Source organism: Ceratina calcarata, unplaced genomic scaffold, assembly GCF_001652005.2.
Source record: "Ceratina calcarata isolate Rehan_Ccalc_2016 unplaced genomic scaffold, ASM165200v1 scaffold1, whole genome shotgun sequence".
NCBI classification, from domain to species: Eukaryota; Metazoa; Arthropoda; class Insecta; order Hymenoptera; family Apidae; genus Ceratina; species Ceratina calcarata.
The window spans coordinates 322,640-343,528 of NW_017130860.1; the positions used below are offsets into that span (position 1 = coordinate 322,640).

Here is a 20,889-nt window from a genome sequence, read left to right on the forward strand (position 1 = left end):
GCATTGTTCTTCCGACGTCTGATTTCTTTTTAAAAAATGCGTTTCTAAAGTGCATAAACTTTTGGGATTGACTGTATAGCCATATTACATTAATAAGACGATGTATACGATGAGATAGAAAAAAATGCCGAGGGCCGTAGGCGAGGTACGTGACACGAAGATAACTTCAGGAAACGGAAAATTCTGTTTTACCGCTACCATAAAATACGAGATCTCGGTTTTTTTTAATTAAGGATACGCGAGCTTCTGCGATCCGGTTAGGGGATTGAAAACCCCGCGGCATTTGAGAAGGAAATCCGCGACAATCAATTTTTCCTAACGATAAGCAATAAACCCGTGGTCCGGTACACCACTATCCGCCGCAATAATGGCCGGTCAACGGGCAAAGAGTTGCGGGGGCTCGGGATGGCCGGCCAATTTTCACCTGATCGGGAACATCGCTCGGCGCTTTATCGGTCTTTTCAAGCTCATAACGCGCGGCTCCCGAATCAACGGACCGTTAATTGGTTTCGAGAATAATACGAAAGAAAAACGGCGCGCGCTAATTGCTCGGCTAACTATTGTTCTCTCTTCGCTACCGAAAATATCGTTACATACATACGTGCCGAGCCGTGGCATACATTCCCAGATTCGATAACGAAACTATAGGCGAAATTCTATTTAGAAACGGTTTTTGTTTTCAATTCTTCCATAGCGTAAAAATCCCTCTTTTTTATTTCGCGTCGGTTATAACGTCGCGTCCTAATTAAAATGACGAATCCGACTGACGGTCGTTGGTCTAGATTTGAACCGTTGGTTTCGACTTTTATTTTGAACGGTTGGATTCTATCTTAGGTTCGACGACTCTTCTTGGGTGAAACCGAGTCATGGCTAAATTTACCATCTCCGTTTCGTCGCTATTTTTTCGCTCTCCCCTGTGAAATTCGTTCTCGCGAAATCGTAGAAACTCGAGTCGATCGATCCAGAATTTATTCAATCTCTCTATGAAAAATAATTCCTTTCCTCCAGATCGGTTAATCGTTCAGCTTTCAAGGTCGGTCTTCTCTCTTGGAGCGTGCACTTTTTTTTTATAGCTAAGCGTATAATAGAACAGCGACCTGACCCGACCTGACCTGACACCATTGGATTTTTTTCTTCTGGATTCTCCGTCGGGGCTAATGGAAACGACGCGAGCAACGCGCGTGGGATATGAAAAATAGAATCCACGGTTGTATTATAATTAAAACGTTTATTATCCCTGCGGACCAATAGACCGCAAATGGGAACGAAAGTTAATCGAAATGGGTTACGAATTTGTCTGAATTCAGCGAAATCGATTCGTCGAGTCGAGGAGAAGCAAGCGCCGCTTTTAAAAGCACCGACGAAAAACGCGAGGTAAAAAATCAGGACAGTTGACAAACCGGTAACGAGCATAAGCAGGCCATAAAGAAAAAAAGAGACGGCAAAAAAATCGTATCTGGAGCGTTTTCGCTACGCGAGGCAAGAAACGAAGTTCTCGCGGCTTCTGGTATACAGGGTAAACCGATAAAAGTCATTACTCCGTCCGAAACTGTGCAACCAGTTGCCAACTTCTAAACGAATATTGTTCAGGTACCCCATTTTGCAACGACTAATAATTTTTTCCGAAAAAATGTTTATTCCTCCTCGCGCGGCGAACCGAGGTAATTAAAAATGAGAATCGTCATCGATTCGCTCTCTGCAACAGATCCTCCCTCTCTCGCTTTCTCTCCCTAACCAGAAGTGTTTCGTGCACAATGATACAACGCAGAAATCATTTGGAGATGAAAAATGTACGGCGAGAGAAAGAGGGTGGGCGCTCTTCACTTCGTTCTCTTGCCTTACGAGCCAGAGTCCCTGTGACACAGTTTCGCACAATAGAGCAGTCGCTTTTACCCCTCGTCACGCCTCTACCCCGACCGACCATTCTTTCTTTCCTTCTTACGGTTGCCCGATTTTTAATCGTCCTTGCCTCTACCAAATCGCCGATATCAAACGTCGCCGTTCGGGCTTCTACGTAATTGGTTAACGATCACTGCATGGATCGGACTCAGGGTCCGACTTCTCCGGTCTTTGCGTATCGCCTAACGATACGACGCCGCAGCAATGATAAAAGTTAAATTTGATAATCAACGATAACGCGATAAGTGTGGATATCCAGCTTTATGGAAGACCATTGTAAACTTATTCCAAGTTGGAGTAAAAATGTCGCGTTTCGAATATAAAAGGAAAGTCTTTTATCGCATTCTTTTTGATCGTTTCAGCTGGAATAAGTGCATGTTGGATATATCGGAGGGATTCTCGCGTTTCATAACGCGCTTTTCAATGCTCGTGGAAATTCCCCGGAGCGATGAACGAGAAATCGCTCCTCGAGAAAATCCTTCTCGTTACTTAGCCCGTGATTTTTGTTATGCCGAGTCACCCTCTTCCGCTATATTTCAACCTGAAGCTGCTCAATTTCTACAATACTTTTCAATCGTAAATTCCCTTATAAATATGAATCCACGTTTATTCTTGAACGGAAAATACGACGACTCCTTGCAACGTATTGCAACGTACGAAAACGCAAGGTAAAATTTATCACGAATTCCCATAAAAATCTGCTAGAATTGTATGATTATCTACGTCATTTTTATTATGCCACGGAAATTGAATTACCTACTCGTTCGTTTAGCCTAGAACGACGTTTCGTTCTATCTTTTTTTTGATCTCTCGCCGCTCGCGTCGCTGATATAAATTGCACTTATTAAGTGCTCGCGGAAGTAATTTCTGCGCCAAGATATTGCTGTTATCGTTTCGCGAAATGACTTACAACCGCGATAGAGAGAGAGAGAGAGAGAGAGAGAGAGAGAGAGAAGGATTTTTCCCATTGCGAATTCAGATGCAACATCGAAATTTATCTTCTCGATTATCAAAAACCAATAGGCTCGTCTTAACTTACCTTAAGAAGTTCTGACAGAGAATTCAGCTGGAATCCGCATAATTCAACCCCTAGTCCCTACTCTCTCTCTCTCGTTGAACCCTGAACTTTTTAACTAGTTTTTTCTTGGATGCTTGCCATCCTTCGAGTCCAGAAAAATTATGAAATTTTATTCTTCCTTCCGGTCGCAAACTTTATAACTACCTCCTTCTCAAAATCATACCAAACATTCAATTACCGCCGTTCAACTCGTAAACTTTCTACGAATTCGCAAAAATCTTTCTACATTTCCCAGACCGTCCGAAGCATTTACACGTCGCGCGAAAGCCTAAACGGTGGCAGGTAACTCGATTACTAACAAGAACGTTTCTGCTACCAGTTTACTAGATCCTGGTTGAAAAGGATACGTCGAAGTCGAGAAAGCCGATATCCCGTCGTTAATTCCGTTTCGTTAGAGATTCGAGTATACTTCACGCGCACCTAAAGTAGAATCGAAGAGAAGAACCAAGAGGAAGGGAGGCAGAGAGAGAGAGAGACGAATTAATTTTGTTTTGCCGTGAAGCGCTGCATTGCAGGCAATTGCATCTTCGAGTGTCTCTTCTTTCCTCGCCTCTAATTAACATAAATAACCACGATTTCAGCGCGTTCATTATGCCTGGCCACTCACCCTTCTTCGTCAAATATTGACGCACTCTACAATTTATACCTCCAAAAATTTTGAAAAATGAATTGGCATTTTCTAAAATATGAAAATCTGATAAAATCAGAGAAGAATCAACTGCGAGATCGACTGATTTTTCTGTATATAATTTATGATCCACTCTGAGAATATTTGAGGAAGCACTCGGAGCTGAAGTTCGCACCCTTTTCTCACTAATCCGCGCAATGCCGGTTCTTTGAAACGGGAACAATGGAAACGTATCAAGAAACATGATGTTTAAGGCCTCTTTTTCTCAGCGGGCCACTCGAGAACGCGAGATAGTAGCGAAAAGAAACTCAGTGTGAAAAGACACTCGAAACGAAAGACGTTCGAATTAATAACCGCTTACGCGAAGATGGAAAAGTATTTCGAAACGTATGAAAGAAGAAACGTTTCGAGGGAGAGGATATTCTCTTAACTCAGAGGAAAAAGTTCCCGTTTAAAATTATCTCTAGAAGCGAGCCCTTGCGAAAGGGATTCGAGGAATCTGTTCATCGGAATTTTTCCCTCCTGGTTCGGGCGTCCAGAAGAAGAAAGTGAATACAGCAAAGTAGCCGGGGAATCGGATGGCTAGATAGATTACGACCAGAAGGCAGGATTTTCTTAAAAACCCTCAGCTGGAAATAATTTTTCTGCTGTATACATTCCGAACTTTCAGGGCATTTCACATGCATCGACCAAATTTTCCACAGTCCAGTGGCTCGACGCATATCCGACGGAAATCCGTGTCATTCCATTTTATTGCACTACCAGGAAATTATAATTTATTTTAAAAACGATAAACTCACGTTTATAGACAAATCAAATGTTTGAATTTACATAAAAATCGACGATCTAGTGTAACTGTATTAAAAATTAGTTGAACAATGAAACGCGACGAACATTGTTCTAAGAGTTTCGACATATCTCAAGGAATTACCGTGCAGGTATCTAATTGTTAAGGAACACGTTATTCTCCGTAGCATGACGCGACGTCAGGAGTAAGCTGATTCTCCGAGCGTTTAATCATTGCTGAACAAGCTGCAGACTCCTTTTACGCCCAGTTATTCTGTATTAAGATCCACGTCCATTCTGTTCAGCCCCGACATTCTCCATAAATCCACTCTTATCGTTGCTGATTAAAAAGTAGCAATTTTCAAATTCCATAGGCGACGCAGACTTTTTTGATTACTCCTCGGATAACGTTTTAATAATTCCGAGCTTCCTTTTCACCTCGTTTCCTTTCCGAGTTCAGCCCAACCAAACGCAGACATTGCGGTCAATCCTGACCCGGTTTCGCGTTCGTTCATTTCCTCGCTTGATATTTCGGCCACGCGAGAATCAAGCTTTTATTGAAGTTCTCCTATATACAATTAGACTTCGTTTCTTCGAGAGTCACACAGATTTGCAGACGAATTCTTGAAAATGCAATTTTTTCATTTCCTTTCGTGATGACCGGCACGTATTGGAGCGAGCGAGAAGGAAAATTGATTTCGTCTCTGGGAACGAAACGGAAGGGTTCGCCGATAAATTAAACAGGCTGGCTGCCAGGAAAATGTCAAAGAAAACCGGAGTGCGTTTTCATTCGTTTCGGGTTCGGATATTCGCGAGCGGAGACGAACTGGGTCAATTCTCGCCCCAGAACCGCGAGACAACCGATGTCACGTTACGGTGCCGGAAGCCCGGCTTTCTGGAAACCGGAAACCGAGCTAGAACCTAAGATTATGCGCTTCCGAACGTGTACCAGCCAGATCGATTCTAACTCTGTTTTCGGATTAACAAAAATCGACCAAATTCGGTTTTAATCATTTTACTACCAAGAATATTAATTATGAACTTGCTAACGTGGTTTCCATTTGAATATATGCAAACATTTAGTCGTCTGGGACACGATCTACTTCGCTGTTCTCAAAATATCTGAGCGGAACCGGGTCAAAATAAATCTCCGTCGTCACTGTTAAAGTAAGAACGGAATGTAATCGTGAGACGGCGAACAACTCGTAGCAGAAGTAGAAATTAATAAAGAAAAAAGTTGATTCTTATCTCGGTGACGTCCCGTCTCTATTCCCGACGCTCGTTTTTCCGGATAATCCATTGTTAAACGAAGGGGAACGGGCAAGTACGCGAAGAGCGAGCCCGTCGCGGTTGTTAAAAGTCTTTCGTAGGCCTGAATGGCTGCAGAACTTGCCCCTCGGTATCGTCCAAGCGGCCCTTAATGCTTTAATGGACCACTGACAGCGTTCTTAATTACCAGTTCGACGAAAAAGTCAATAATAGTACTAACAGCTCTTCCGTGAGACATCAGCTCCCTGGTCCTTACTCTCGTTTAATCCATAAAAAGACACAAAACGTATTATTGTATTTTCCATCAGAAATAAGACGAGATTCTGTTTTGTACATTTATCGCATTCATAGAAAATTTCAATTGAATCAGCGTCCGCGTTTTTATTTTGCCACTTGCTTGTGCAACGAGCGAAAGTGCAACGAGGAAACAAGTTTGCTGAAAAAGCCTGAATTATAGTTGGAATCGAAAGGTAGTGCAGTTGCAGCGCAAAGATAGAGGCTTATTTACGAGTGTTTACTCGTTTGATCAGCGAGCGACGCTCTTGCCAAGCACTTGAACGCCCGAACTTACGACGAGAACATTTGTGAAAACGTTCGAGGGAGATATAAGTACCTTTATCAAATTTGTTCTCAGAGCTCGAACGGTTTAGACTCAGACGGTAGTAAGACGGGATATCGACGACTAAACGAAGACTTAGGAGTTCGCTTGCATAAGCCTGAGATTCCTTCGGTTTTCGTGAAATAAGATTCGATGGCCTTAGCGAGGTTCACGGCGAGCGAATCGACTCGAAAATGTTTTCAGAGGAAGACGCGTACGCATCGAATATCCCAGAGACGTAGCAGCATCGCGAGGCCTCGAATAACGATGCCGCGGCACATAACCGGAAATCGAGGAGGGAATGCGTCGAGGTAACAAAGAACACGGTGACGCGACGCAAGCGAAACGAGTTAATCCTTCCATCTCTCGCGATCGAAGGACAATTGCAAGCTGGAATCTAGATGAGTCAACGAACAAACTGCATACGCCTTGGTATATTCTCAGATGCTTATTGTAGATGCAATTTGAACGAAACGTTATAATAATTCCTACGAGCAATCGTGAAAGTTTCAACGAGAATGTAATTGAAAATTTTATTATGAAATCACAGTCCACCGCTGTGTTCGTTGTAGAGATGCTACACCCGCTAACTGGGTTATAGTGCACCAGCCTTTATTGGCTGAATTAGGAATTATTAGAGACTAAACTCGGCATAAAACAAATTCAGCGCAATACCAAAGGGTGTGCTCTTGCATAAATTCGATCTCTCGACGATGTTGTACTCCGTCAACTTATTCTTTATTAAAAATAGTACAACTTATGCAGTAACACGCAGGCCATAGTTTTATTTTGAAACAATTGTGAAGATCTTCGAGAACAAAATACACAGAATTGAGGGAGAGCGGGATAATGAAGAGGTTTCGGGTTTAAATGGTGGGGATTAGGATTCTTAAAGTCAGGAATATCAAGATTATAGGTTGAGATGCGGTGAGGAGAAGTTTAAAAACTAATGCAGCTATGGCAGAGTTCGGAGATAGGGCAAAGTTTGCAGGTATGAGTCGAGTAATGAAATCACGAGATAGTGAAATTTCGGTATGGAAAATAGGAGCTATGCCTAACTTAAATACCAAATAACATTGACACCCAGCGATTTGCCAATTTACCTGAAAACGAATAATGAGCGCAATTTGGTATCCCGCGTAACATTACGCATTACGTATTATTAGTTTGATTTTCCGTGTAAACTGTGTGATTCGGAATCCGTAATTAAGATTACTCTGGTCCGCTTAGCGGCGAACAATTACGGCACGATGTTAATTAGACGTTAATTGTGGCCGTCCGATAGGACGGAGCGACCGAAGTAGAAATAATGCGAGACATCGCGTTGAAAAATCTGGTGTATCCTCAATCAAGAACAATGAAGCTCCTTGCTAATTAGCCTCGCTTCCTACGTGCCTCCACCGTCTGCATCGTGGACGTCGGCATTTTAGGAAAATAATTTAGCTCAGAGTTTCCCAAAATACGTGACCGTTTTACGGTTCAGTAAATCACCTACCGTGGAATGTACCCGCGTAGTCAGAACTTTATAGTCGTGGAATTGAATCAATCGAGTCGGAGTTTATCTAAACATAAACATTGCCAATACTGTTTATCAGCGTTAGTTATCTCGATATAGAGTGTCATAACTTTCCATGCAATTGTCTTATCAGATAACGACATAAATCTAACTCGAGATCATCACGATAATTTCATTCCAGTTCCACGAATCTGTGACAAAACATACGAATTATGTAATACATGTTCTACAATCGAAATCTATTAGCCCATTAAATTCACCGGACATCGAACGATCTCGATTCCCGTTTCAAGTCGTAAATTGTTGAGACACATTCTTATTAATATGTATTATTCTTGCGTTTAATCGAGCGGCGTGGAACAATAGAAAACGTACCGGACGACTATAGCACATAGGCCATGGGCGTTCGAACGCACTTTCGAATGATCGTCGTTCACGAGGATGACGCGTAATACATGTGCCCTAGATTGCCGCGGAGGCGACTCACTTCCTGCGGCAATCAGGTCCGATCAATTAATGCTCGAGTGCCTTCTTGCTCGACGGTATAATGAACCTCGCTCGACGATTACAAACGAAAAAAAGCTTTGCGAGATTGAAATATCGACGTTAGAACGAAAACGAATGACTCGCGACTGTATACAAGTGATACGATCAACTTTTGGAACATACGATCGAAATAGAAGTGAGTGTAGGAAGAAAATAGATGAATTAATCGGACTCTATACGTGTCTGGTTTGAACCGATAGCTTGCCGCGATACAAAATCGATAGGGTCCACTACTAACCGCATTACGCTTTGCATTATCAAAATTACCGTAGCTATAGCTCGCTTAATATTGTCACGGCATAGCATCCAGCCGTCGCTAGATAATACACAGGGTGCCTATCGCATTCCCGATTAAAGCGAAACACTCGGCTAACTCCCTGATTTTCTGAACCACCACCTGTCCTTCAAAAATCGTCTTATCGTTCCTTTTTTTTTTTAAATTTTAAAACGAAGAAGCCCTACAGACTGTCGATCGACCAATGGACAAAGAATAACGATAAAAAAACGCGAACAGGGTTATCGGCGGTCACGTCGAAAACTGAACGGAAAAACATGAGGAGAGGAGAATTGAACGAACGAAGGTTGAACGATATCGTGACGGTTCGTGGAAACATAAGCAGCGATACGTTACAGTTGCGAAGAAAATTGCGGGGCTCACACGCTGTTTCATGTCATTGCGTGACGCGAAATGACTCACGAGTTCGTGAACCTTATGGCTAGTTAATGGGCTCCCTTTAAAGCCCCCGCAATGACCCTTCCTTCTAAAATTCAACGACTTTTCTCTCCTCCTCCCTTTCGATTCGAAATATAGAAATAGGCGACCTATCGAACCGACTACCCAGTAATTTATGAGAACCAGAACGTCATACAAATGCATCATCTTTTTCCCGATCAACAACATCCTTCGAGCACGCTAGGACGCGATGATTCATTACTTTCAACGTGTTCTCGTAACAGGAAATATGTAAGCAGATAAGAGACCTTAGCTCGGCTAGAGGATTCCGCAAAGAGCGTCGGAGCACGTCTCCCGTAATTAAATGTTAAACAGTCTTCCACGGAAAAAATTGTATTTGTTGCGACTAACAAGCTCGGATCACCTCGGCGGGTAGATATTAAAAATGTATGCGAAAAATTTGTGCGTTCGGCAAGAAAGCGTGGCCGGTTCATTACCATGGAAAGTGAGCCCGGCGTATGTTATGTAAATAAGCGCATCTTATCGAGATTAACGGTGATCTTTTAACTGGATCCCGTCGATGTTATCGCTCGTTCGACGCTCACGGTAAATTTGATCGTCGCAGCGAAGGTGTATCGCACGGAACGGACCATTCGATATGGAAATCGTTTGCAAACGAGTCTCAAACGAAATGAATAATTCCGCTGGCCGGAATCCCTTTTTTTAACTCGATTCTAACTCGCGTAAATTGCTTCTTGCCAACTTCTCGAGATGAACGAGAAAGGATTAATTCTATTCGCGGTTCCCTCCGTCTTTTATCGAGTTGCGTGACGCTTAGATTATGCGAGTTCCTTCGGACAATTTAATAGTAATCATTACCGCGATGGATACCATGCAACGGAGTATGAACCACTTATTCGTTTACTGGTTTTTCTACGTTAAAAATAATCATAGTTTTTATTAAGATTGTTATTGTCTCTAACGACATCGGGACCGATACTGCAATTCCCATTGTCCAGCTCTGGTGAAAAGCTCTGGCAATTAAAACGAACGGATCGACGATCGACGGAGTACGCGGTATCAGATTTCGCAGTCGTCGGGACGAATCGATAGTCGGCGTATCATCGCGAACCCGGGGGATCGTATAGATTTTAACCTGCAGTCTGCGGTATCGGGTTCAAAGTCGTATCGTTTTTCGAAGTTGACTCACTCCGACCGCTTAAAACGCGGTCGGCGACTACGTTGCAACTTTACACGAGACATTCGCATTACACAATTTTTAAGTATTCGTTTGCCAAGGAAGAACTAAATATTTACAATGTCGGTGAAAAATGAGGACACTTCCTTGAATGTAGACTGTCTACATGCTTTTGGGTGGCCATGTACGTTTGTAGGATCGTTTCATACGATTATAGGACGAAGCCATAGGTTTTTAGAATTCTGGCTAACGGCATAATCGCTGTATACCGTACAGTAATCGAGTAGGTATAGCCAGGCTAGTTCGAAACTATCGATTACAGAGCGTAACGCGTGCATCTATATCAACCCTTTTAGTGGCAAGTGACGATGCATCGCCCTTTGAAATATACTACACGGCCAAAAGTGTCACCGGGCAATATATATTGTCGCTTCCGCAACCGTTTAAACGACCGTTGCCAATTTACCATCGTTTCTTGTCACCCCCTACTTTTTTCTCTCCCGTCGACTACATTCCTGCTGCTCGAAACTCTTAACATCTCGTAAAAGAGTTTTGCATATCGTTTGGATACGTTGTCCCAGATCCCAAATCTTTGATCTTGCATCTCGTTTGAAAGGGAAATTCAGTATTTCTTTCTTTAATTTATATCGCGAGCAGATCGAGGTTCTTCTGAATCAAACGATAAGCATCAGTAAGTATTCGTTCGTCGGCGAAGTTTTTCCTATAAATAAAGAGCCGATAAGTTATAAATGGACGTATAGGCTATCAAAGGTAGAAAAATTCGAGGAAACTTTAGAAAGAAAAAGCGAGAACAGGCGTAGGAAATACGTAGGTATATATAAAGCAGTCGAGATCGAATTGGGACGAGTTACGCGATAGAATGTGGAAAAGTGTTGAAGAACTGCGCGGATATGACGGGCGTGTTACGTCATTTCTCGCGTAGCAAGCGTTACAAATGATTGCATTAATTCATGAGTCAGTCCCGTCGCGTCAAGTGAACGTAATAGTAATTTAGCGCGATACCCGTTGTCTTCTAGACGCTCGCAAAATTTCCTCCACTCGACAATGGAACTATCCACGTACATACGTACTTATCCCTATTCGAAGATCCATTCTGTTTGTACAATTACCTAAATGAAATTATATTTTCGTATCGAATTAATCGCTCCGGCATTGTTTCCAATTTACCATCAAACTTAAATGCTTTTAACAAACTTTTGATGGAAAATCCGATGGCATAAAAAAAAGAATTAGTCACGGAACTGTGAGATTCTATGTATAACGTATCCTGGACTTATTTATAGAGGCTAAGGTCGATATTTATCTGAATCGGCGTGTGTTCATGATACGTAATGAAATCATCTACGGCAGATTCTATTCAATGATTTTTCGTTACCGAGCCGAGACTGACTAGTTATGAAACAGTTATGTTAATACGTGTCTACACGCAACTGAACATTTTTACTGTCCTTGCGAGTCGCACGCCGACCTGCTGACTTGCTCGATACGCAGAAATAAATGACGGATCACAACCCGAATCATCTTATAATAATACACACTACGTAGTACATTTGGAAATCTTTTGTTTCTTAACTACCGCAGTTTTCTAATAATTATCTAGCCATCGACGTTCGAATTTTCTACCTGTTTACCGTTGTATTCACCTATGTTTTCAATACGTGACGTTCCTTCACAAATTTATCTCAACAGAGCTTCGCGTTCTATCGCATTTTTTTCGTCTTTTTCCTCCTCGTTATCTCGTATCTCAAATATAATATTGCGTCATGGTTGAAAATATGCGTAAAATTTTTTTAACGCCCGCAAAGTTAAATTGGATTCCGTTTTTTATCCAAGAACAAAGAGAGGAGAGTAAAGAGACCATCGATATCGTCCATGAAACCACATCTCTATGCGCGTTAGTATTTAAATAGGATGTAAGCATACACATGCTTATAGATTGTCCCAGACACTCGTTACGTTCGCTTTTAATACTGTATTTGTGAACGAACGATTCCATGTAATTCGCACGATCTCGCCTTTGTCCCGTTGAATACGCGTGAACAAATGAATCGACGTATCGAATTTCCAAAAGGCAACTAAAAATAACGCGCGTTAAATTAGCCACGCGGTAGCTTTCAAACTCGTTATCTGGTTTGCTTCTGATAACTCGGCACCTTCACCAGTCCCGTTTCCACTGTTACTTTCCACGAGCTTCATTGTTTCACTTTTTTAACAATCAATATACGGTGCAAACGTTGATCGCGCATTTTTCTCGGTTCGTTAAATTTTCCATAAACGAGTAAACACGTGTGGTCTATCCATAATCCTACACCTATCTCTCTCTCGCTCGCTCGTTTTCTCTCTCCAGATAATCTCTAATTCTAAACAGGAGAAATAAACATATTCGAGGCAGAGACAGCAGCGTCGTTGCACGTTGCTGGGCTTCTTTCTTCTCAAGTCACTTCCTGCGCCGTCAGTGACTCACGTGAATCACCGAACAGTCAAGAAGAACGAACGGGCGAAAGTATTATATTCAAGGGAGAAAGACGGAAAGAGGAGGAACGAACAGAGAGCCTTCGTCCGACCTTGCCGCTGTCTCAAAGCTTTTGCTCTTCGCGCGTACTCGGAGGCTACATTTATCGCGAATTCGACGATTCGATAGTACGGATAGAGCGCACCTAACCTGCAAGGAAAACTTGGTCCCTCTCCAGGCACTGGGAAACGACACACGAGAAACCGGCGTGCACTAAGAGATTCGTTGGAATCGACGACGCGAGAACAAAACGAAAAAATGGATGAACGTTCCGATAAGATATCTTCCTAATCGGGTGAAAAATGTAAAGGAAATCGGGCACCGCCTGAGAAAACGCGCGGGCGGCCACCGTGCATGATTTCCGGCGGCGTTTGCCTGGCGTGCCACGCCACGACGACCTCACCGGGGAGGGGATTGCGAACGCTATTCTTTTTTTAGAAACTATACGATATCTCTATGGAGAAACACTGGTTTTCCCCTTACCTTAGCGCCTTCAAAATATTCGTTGGATCTGCTCGGCGTACGTCGACGTTATGTATACACCCGTGTATCCCTCGTATCTAATGGCCCTCCGTCGCACTCTATCCTCGTCTCTTTCTCTCTGTCTCTCGGGCTATCCTCTTCGCACACTCCTTCCTTCACCGTTCCTCCGTCTCTCCTCGTTCTTTCACCGCTCTCTTTCTTCCTCTCTTGCGTTCTCCGTCCTCGTTCGCAGTCTAGCTATATCCTACCGCACAAAGATTCTCCGACGGCTACTCGCTGCTTCTTCCTACTTCTGTGCTGTTGATCGTCGTCGGTTTTAGGTAGAGAACACATCGAAACAAACCGAGAAGAGGATGGAACACGATGGTACTGCTGGTGCCGGTTGATGCGGAATCACCGATACGCAGTTACGAACAGCGAAACAAAACGTATCATTTGCCAAAGGAATTTCGCACTTTGCTCTTCGGAAATCTCGCGCGGCGCGGGTGCACCAAAGCCTGTACGGGCCACGGTACTCTCGATCCGGTCTACTCGCCTCGACGAACCCGATTACTCACTGTGTGGCTCGAGGCGGCTTAGGTTCGCGCACCGCGAGAGAACGACCTCGCCACAGGGAACGTTTCGTTTCTTCTCGCGAACGAATCTATCCTTTCCTCTCGGTTTTCGAAGCACTTTCGCGAAAACCAGCACGACACCAGCCCACGATTCTACCGTTATCTAGGGCGATGCCTCTCTGCTGCTCGCCGCTTTGCCCTCTGCCTATGACTATGCGACAACGTTCAGAGTAGTCAACGCGAGTCAAGCGACACGCGTCTGCGTAATGTGCATCCGTCTCACCGATCACAGCGCCAGCCGCCATTCGTCGCCGAAACGAATTTCGAATTGTCGGACAAAATTGTTCCAGGTTTTTAGTTTAATCCCTTGAACCCACCTATTAGTCACGTTGTTTATCTAATTGTAAGAACACATCTGTGATTCTGTTCGAATTCTCTGCTACGGACTCTTTGTTTCTTGTGAGTTCCTACATATTTCGGTTCAAACGTGTTACATCTTTCTTTATCGCTCGATTGTGCATTAAATGTTGGTCCGATGTTGGTGAAATAACAAAACAATTCGGATATCAGTGCTTCCCACTGTTCAATCGTTTGTTCGGCACCTCACCTTGGCACGGAGGAATGGGACGTCGCGAATTTGGTAAGCTTTTATCTCATTTTAAAACTTATCATTATCACTCGTATTGTGCATTTTTGAAAGAAGAATGAGGTTCATTATATACGGTCTGAATCTTTATTCGTGATCCAATATAAATTCCCATGATTGACCCTCACTTCTGTGGTCAATACATATTCTACTTTACGTACATACATACGTGCGTTAAATGTTTTATAATATATATATTATACATATCTACTATAAGTGAACATATTTGAATTTTCTACATATATGCGTATTTAAATATATCTGCCTTACTATAAAAGATTGAGATAATTGAACGATCCGACGATCGAAATACAACTTATAATGAACATTGTTAACAAACATTATTACTCTACTCTACTCAAACTCAAACACAACATCATTCGAATTTCTTGCGCAATGACTAGCAAAGCAATTGCTATTCTCTATGCCGTTGTAATCTGCAATGCGATACAGCGAGGTGGTAGTTTAATCGGAAAAAAACATACATAAGCATGTTTCTTTGTTGTTTTGCCAAACGAGAAATACATATTTGTTTCTGTACAAATCGTAACTTTAAGAGTTGATGAGGGAATGGTGTTCAAACACTTTTTTAGTTAATTGAGGTTATACTCAATGTATTATATGCTACAGACAATTATCCTGATTATAATTTATTCGTGACACTTGCGTAGGTCATATTCCAAGTTAATTGCGTGTTATTTATAAATATCGGCTATCGCGTTGTTCCGTTTCGGTTCATCGAATTCCTCGTAATCGAAAATTGAAAATCGTCTGCAATGAACGTGAGAAAGAAACATGAAAAATTAAAAACTGCGAGTCAAGCAGAAATTCTACGATCGCATCAAAGGGACATTGACTTTGTTAAACACTTACGCGAAAGAGTTATTGATGTTTTACAAATTCTTGGGAAACGAAAGGGTTTGCTACCCTTTATTCATTCCGATATTCCCTTTAAATTGATTTATTTCTTCTTCACGTCGGGAATGGGAAACCAAACGCTAGGAGAAGAGTACACAGGAATAGTGCAAGCTAATTTAGAAGCTCACAAAGTTCCATCCCTTTTCGCAAGGGTGTTGGCAGTGATTTTAGAATGTTTTGGAGAAAGGGCGTTGTTAAAATTATTAAAAAGATTAGAGGTATCAGTTAACGATTCTTGTAGTCAATTGACTCCCGCTGCTGTGACATTCTTCAACTCTTTTATATCAAAAATGTACACACTGATACCCATTCTAATATTAGCGCATAAAGGATTATTTTATATATTTGGTCAGTACTATAGTCTGGGCAGAAGGATAGCGCGAATAGATTACGCAAAGGTAATTTCTATGCGATGTTGTTAATTGATATCAATTTTACATCAACACCTTTTGAATGTAAAGGTGTACGGTCATCGACCTAACGACACTATCAGTTGGGGACTGAGGCTGTTAGGGATTGCCACGCTTGCACAGTGTTTGTTGAAGTTCTGGCAAAGTAGAAACGATGATGATCAATCTCAGAGGTGTTTACCAATCGACGAGAAGCACGGTAAACCGATGTGTCAGTTGTGTCTGGAGAAGATGCCGACGACTGCCACACCCTGCGGTCATTTATTTTGTTGGTTTTGCCTTACCGATTGGCTGAATGCTAAACCGCAATGTCCTCTGTGTAGAGAGCACGTTCTACCTTCTAGAATTGTACATGTGATGAATTTGTAATATTTTGCTGGATATGTAAAAAGACAAAGTTGAAAAACATGCACGAATTCTTTTCCTTTCTCGAGCTAGTCATAAATAGTCATACATAGACAGAACACTGACCTTAAACACTATCTATCCATCTGTGCTAATAATTTTATACAGATGGTAGTTTCAAATACGCATACACGTACCATAAATGAATATGAAGAAAAATTAGTAGATGTACACGCGTATCTACACATATATATACATACGAGTACTTTATACATATACATATATGTATATATACACAAAAATATCAAGTTTTTATTCATGTCACGCGTATACACGCTATCATCTTGTATAACAATGCATTATTCGCATAAACGATGATGTACAATTGTTTTATTCTCACATGTTGTATAGCGTTTTTATAAAATTCTCAATTGAGTCGAGTAGTCGATAACAATAAACTGATAATCACGGAGCCAAGGGAAGAGGTGGCAGAGTAAAAGTAAACGATGCGTTATAGTCACAAGGATGTGCGTTGAACGGAAAGAATCCCTACTCTCTCCGCGAAATTGCCGAGCATCTGGCCGAAGCCAACCGACTCGGAATTGTCTTTCATTCGAAATCCCACGGTGTGACTATAAGCGTTATAAAATATTCTTCTTAAACATTGTAACTTTTCTCTGCGTGATCTGAAACAGAATGATCGTTACTTATTTTTTCCGTTTACTATGAAAATTCTGCGATCGACAAATTAAATTCTGGTACGTACTGTGTCATCGAACTACATGCTTCGTCTTCGATGATCGTTGTGCTCGATTCAAGAGACGTGTGTCCCGGGCATGTTTCACAAAGTGGTTTACAACCTAAACTAGTCATCAGCCCATCAGTGAGCGGCGCATTGACGGTCGTGGAACCGCGTAAGCTCCCGGTTCCAGATATCATCTGCCAAGAACCGCCGGACGATGAAGACTCGTTTCGTTGTCGTAGTCGCCCAGGTACGGGAACCGCGACAGGCGAAGTCCGATTCGGCGGTAAGGGCGATCGCGATCCATAAGCGTTTCCTTCTTTGTTCGGCGAAGGATAAAATGACTTTGGTACCACGTTCCTATAGAACGAGAAAATGATTGCCAAGAAAGTAAGAAAAGCGATGGACGTCCGTGAGCGATGAAAGGAACTTACCCGTTATTGTGACAATCGTCTTGAGTAGTTTCTGTGGAAGCACAGTGAAACACCGCTGGTGGATTATTATCTTGACTATCTCTGCTATTTTGACTAACAGAACTACAAGAACTATTCAGACTTAAATTGGAACTGACCGAACTCAGTGTCACTATCGATTCGTTGTCAAACATCACATTGTCCAATTGCGAATCGCTGTCATTACGCAGCACCGTGTGCTTCGATCGACTGTGACGCGGATGAATGCTAAACTCTTCGTCGTGAATATGTTTTAGAAAATAGAAACAAAAGAAAAATATTTCTTCCCCTTTGCTCAGTCTGTCTTCTAAATCGTGGCCGAATAACATCCAGTCGTACGCTATGGTGTAGTAGAGAATTTGATACGCGTTTAGCGATGTATGAATTGCACCGTCAGCCCACAAGCTGATTCTCAATAACGAGATAAACAGGGGTGTGCGATCCCATCCTATAAAAACGGTACTGGACGTTAGCCCGGTCAATTGTTCGAGTAGGAATCTCGATGTTAACACTTACCTGAGATACAATGAATCAATATCCCGTTACTAGTATCGCTCAAATATCTTAATATAAGTTTCAAATAATTTTGAGTCAATTGTATTAGATCCCAGACTTGATATTGATCCCAATTGATTCGTAACTGACTCGAGATCGAATCGTCCGGCACACCAATTTGTGCATCCACGTGAGTCTGAGACCAGTCGAACACCAAACCTTTGGCCAAGTAGTCGTTTTCTCGAAACTCCCTAAAGAATTCACATCCAGGATACGGCAGTGAAATTAGGGTGAAGTCGGAGTATCTCTTCTCCTTGTCTACTTTCTCCGAGGACGTCACGCTGGATACCGAACAAAAGAGCTCTGTTTAAGGTCCTCTAAAAGTTGATCGATGAAATGAAATAAAAAAGAAAATAAAACTGATCATGCTATTCGCTATTACTGAATTTCACTGAATCTGTGAAGAACTAAAAGTTATTTCAAAGGAAGAGAACATCTTTAAATAGGTAGCATAGTGGTTTAATTGAGATGTGTGCGTCGACCATTGTCGCGAAATTTTCCTATACTTACTTCACTCCAAATTTGACCTTCTTCTTCTCGACCATAAAATCTATTATGGTTCCTACATTAAGCGTTCTCAGAAGCTTAATATCTTGATGCCTGACTTTATCGAACAATTGCCATTCGCTAACAGAATCACCTCCACGAGCCTCGTCTACTTGTTGCTCAACTGAAACTGTCCCTTCGCTACCGGCGAACAAGTAATCTAGCCCAGATCTCCCATAAATTTCTGGTCCACCGGACAGAGTGGCCGATCTGCAGACGTGTCTACCTTTGTACAATATAACCGGCAGTGGAAATCTTGAACGACACCTGGCGAATCTTGCATTTTTTATCAATTCCTTCAATTTGTTAGGGTCATACATGCTTTCGTATATGGTCTCTGTTGTGCGTGGCAGTGGCGGCGGCGTATCACACAGATTCGAGTTTCTATACTTCTCGTATTCTAAAATGATCAGATGGCTAGGATAGTGTGCACTGAGATCGCCTCCATTGTTATTTATTACGGAGTGAGTATAATCTAGATCAGTGAGCAGCAGACATTTTTGCATGATCGCTTGACACTAGAAAAAGAAATAGTATTCGTTTAATTACACAGGCGAGACAAGATAGTTTATAAACATGTAAGCGTAAAAAGACTTACCGTGCTGTCTGCATCCTTGGCTCTGTACGTGTTTTTCGAGAAGTATACGAGAAGTTCCTGCAAATCTGGCATGTTTACTTCTGTCATGATTGGAGCAGCTTGTCTGAGAACGCGTGTTATCCGAAACCTTAACTCAAAGACCAATCTTTCTTTCTAAGTTGGGCCTAAATTTTTATAATTTTCATGAGGGTGCTCATGAGTCATCAACTGTAGCCAATGTCTCGCGTACGATAGGAATGGCACAAACACTGTATTTACAATATACCACATCACAATTTAAACGTCGTTATTCTATTTCTGTCAGTTGTTCTTAAATTTAAAGGACATTACTTGAAATTTAAACAAACCAAGAGTACGAGGTCTTACAAAAGCCTAATATCAGTTAGAGTTAGAAACAGAGTATACGTGAAAACGTTTAACTGTAGAATACATAATTTTATTAGTAGAACGTTTATAAAGTAAACTCATTGATGAGAATAAAATAAAAAGCAGTAATAATTAAGATTACAGAATGAAGCATGAATATTCACCAGAAAAATATTTTAATATGTGTACAATCTTCCATTTAAATAAATATAGGTGACGATAGTAAAATATTATTGAACAAACGTTATTATACAATTTTACATTATACTAATAGCACCTCTTCTCGATTAAACGTATATTGCTTTGATTGCTCATTCGATAGAAACTCCTGCTTTTACTCGTGTTTAATACTTTATAATAAATAAACTTGTCTTAAATTTAGTAATTGTCGTGTAACAAGGTTTAATTCTGTAGGTACAAATTAGAGCAAAGATGAAACAGTTAGTAACGTCTCGATGGTTCTAAGTCCAAATGTGGTTTGTGTTTATTTATTTCTAACAGTTCAAAGATTTGCACGTATCGTTTCACGTATCATCGTGTTGTTTCCTTATTAAATCCAACGGTGAAATCGAATTGAAATTGTCGTCCTGGGACCAAAAAAATTGTTCTTGTATCTCCGGAACGTGGCAGAGGCAGAGATCGTTGATTTCTTCAGTTTGTATAAACAGTTTCGCAGAAATTTGAGTAAGAATTTTTCCTCCACGGCGATGATTATGATACAACCTTCGTGGTACCGCTTAACCTGTATCTTCAAGATGTGCACGCCGCTTTCATTTTAACGAACACATTAATAAACGCTCGGAGAAATTCTTAGAACGACCATCGGACGATACACGAACAAGAAAACGGATTGTTCGTCACGGGAAATATCTATGTTATCTCATCGTGCTCCGATTTCGGTGAAGATCAAGATCCAACGTGATAACCTCTGGATCACACCCGATGAAATATTACGTTCCACGTTACGCGTAAAGATCCGGACCTGTCCCGAGTACACTGTCATCCTTTATCGTTTTAATCGCCACCCTTCTAACGATTCTACACTCTACACCGAAAAATCTGTTATCACGTTTCACGCGTCGCATTTAAAAGTCGCTCCCGTTCTTAAAAAGGACAAGAATGTTGTCCCTCTTCTTTGCCGTCGCCGTCGACCAGCTATCGCGAACAGTACGTCGACCTTGATTTCCTGTCCTTTCACCCACGCGGTGATAAACACGAGAAAACGATCCCGATTTAAACGCGAGTAAGACAATTTTTTTTTAACCGCTGTTTGACAAATTCCGCGATGAAAACCAGCGAACACCAGACGCCTGGTCAGGACGAAAGTACAAAGTGAAACACAGCGTAGATAACCTATTTTTGCAATGTGGAGAACGTGTGCTTTGCTCAGACGGTATAGCAAATTTTATATTCAAATAAATGCGTAAAGCGAAACGCGAGCACCGACATCGATAATTTATTTAAGCCGCAGTTTCGCGGTAATATTCTTTTAATAACGTATTCAATATTTAAAGAATCGTCAACGCGAACAATAAATTATTTTTATTGCA

At 41.7% G+C, this 20,889-nt stretch overlaps 3 protein-coding genes across 3 annotated transcripts in view; 1 reads left to right on the top strand and 2 right to left on the bottom strand.

Annotated features, from left to right (window-relative positions):
• Rap1 (RAS oncogene family member Rap1) overlaps nt 1-13,986 on the bottom strand; it is a 21,085-nt gene extending 7,099 nt beyond the window's left edge. The window contains exon 1 of the mRNA XM_018030360.2: nt 13,208-13,986. The gene's annotated coding sequence lies outside the window, so the exon portion shown is untranslated. The remainder of the gene's footprint in view (nt 1-13,207) is intronic.
• A 654-nt stretch (nt 13,987-14,640) lies between these two features.
• Pex10 (peroxisomal biogenesis factor 10) lies at nt 14,641-16,143 on the top strand. Its single transcript, XM_018037275.2, has 2 exons — nt 14,641-15,723; nt 15,787-16,143. Exons 1-2 carry the CDS (start codon nt 15,184-15,186, stop codon nt 16,102-16,104), a joined length of 858 nt encoding a protein of 285 aa, XP_017892764.1. The 5' UTR covers nt 14,641-15,183; the 3' UTR covers nt 16,105-16,143.
• A 219-nt stretch (nt 16,144-16,362) lies between these two features.
• EDTP (Egg-derived tyrosine phosphatase) lies at nt 16,363-20,831 on the bottom strand. Its single transcript, XM_018035248.2, has 6 exons — nt 18,974-20,831; nt 18,340-18,893; nt 17,791-18,110; nt 17,257-17,722; nt 16,847-17,182; nt 16,363-16,766 (listed from the first exon to the last, which is right to left on the bottom strand). The coding sequence occupies exons 1-6, from the start codon at nt 19,058-19,060 to the stop codon at nt 16,598-16,600; spliced, it is 1,932 nt and encodes a 643-aa protein (XP_017890737.1). The 5' UTR covers nt 19,061-20,831; the 3' UTR covers nt 16,363-16,597.
• Nucleotides 20,832-20,889: the final 58 nt, after the last annotated feature.

Coding starts and splice junctions, on each gene's coding strand:
- Pex10 (XM_018037275.2), top strand. CDS start 15,184: ATGAACGTGAGAAAGAAACATGAAAAATTAAAAACTGCGAGTCAAGCA. Junction 15,724..15,786: donor CGCGAATAGATTACGCAAAG/GTAATTTCTATG, acceptor TTGAATGTAAAG/GTGTACGGTCATCGACCTAA.
- EDTP (XM_018035248.2), bottom strand. CDS start 19,060: ATGACAGAAGTAAACATGCCAGATTTGCAGGAACTTCTCGTATACTTC. Junction 17,723..17,790: donor ATTGATTCATTGTATCTCAG/GTAAGTGTTAAC, acceptor CCGTTTTTATAG/GATGGGATCGCACACCCCTG. Junction 16,767..16,846: donor GCATGTAGTTCGATGACACA/GTACGTACCAGA, acceptor ATTCTGTTTCAG/ATCACGCAGAGAAAAGTTAC.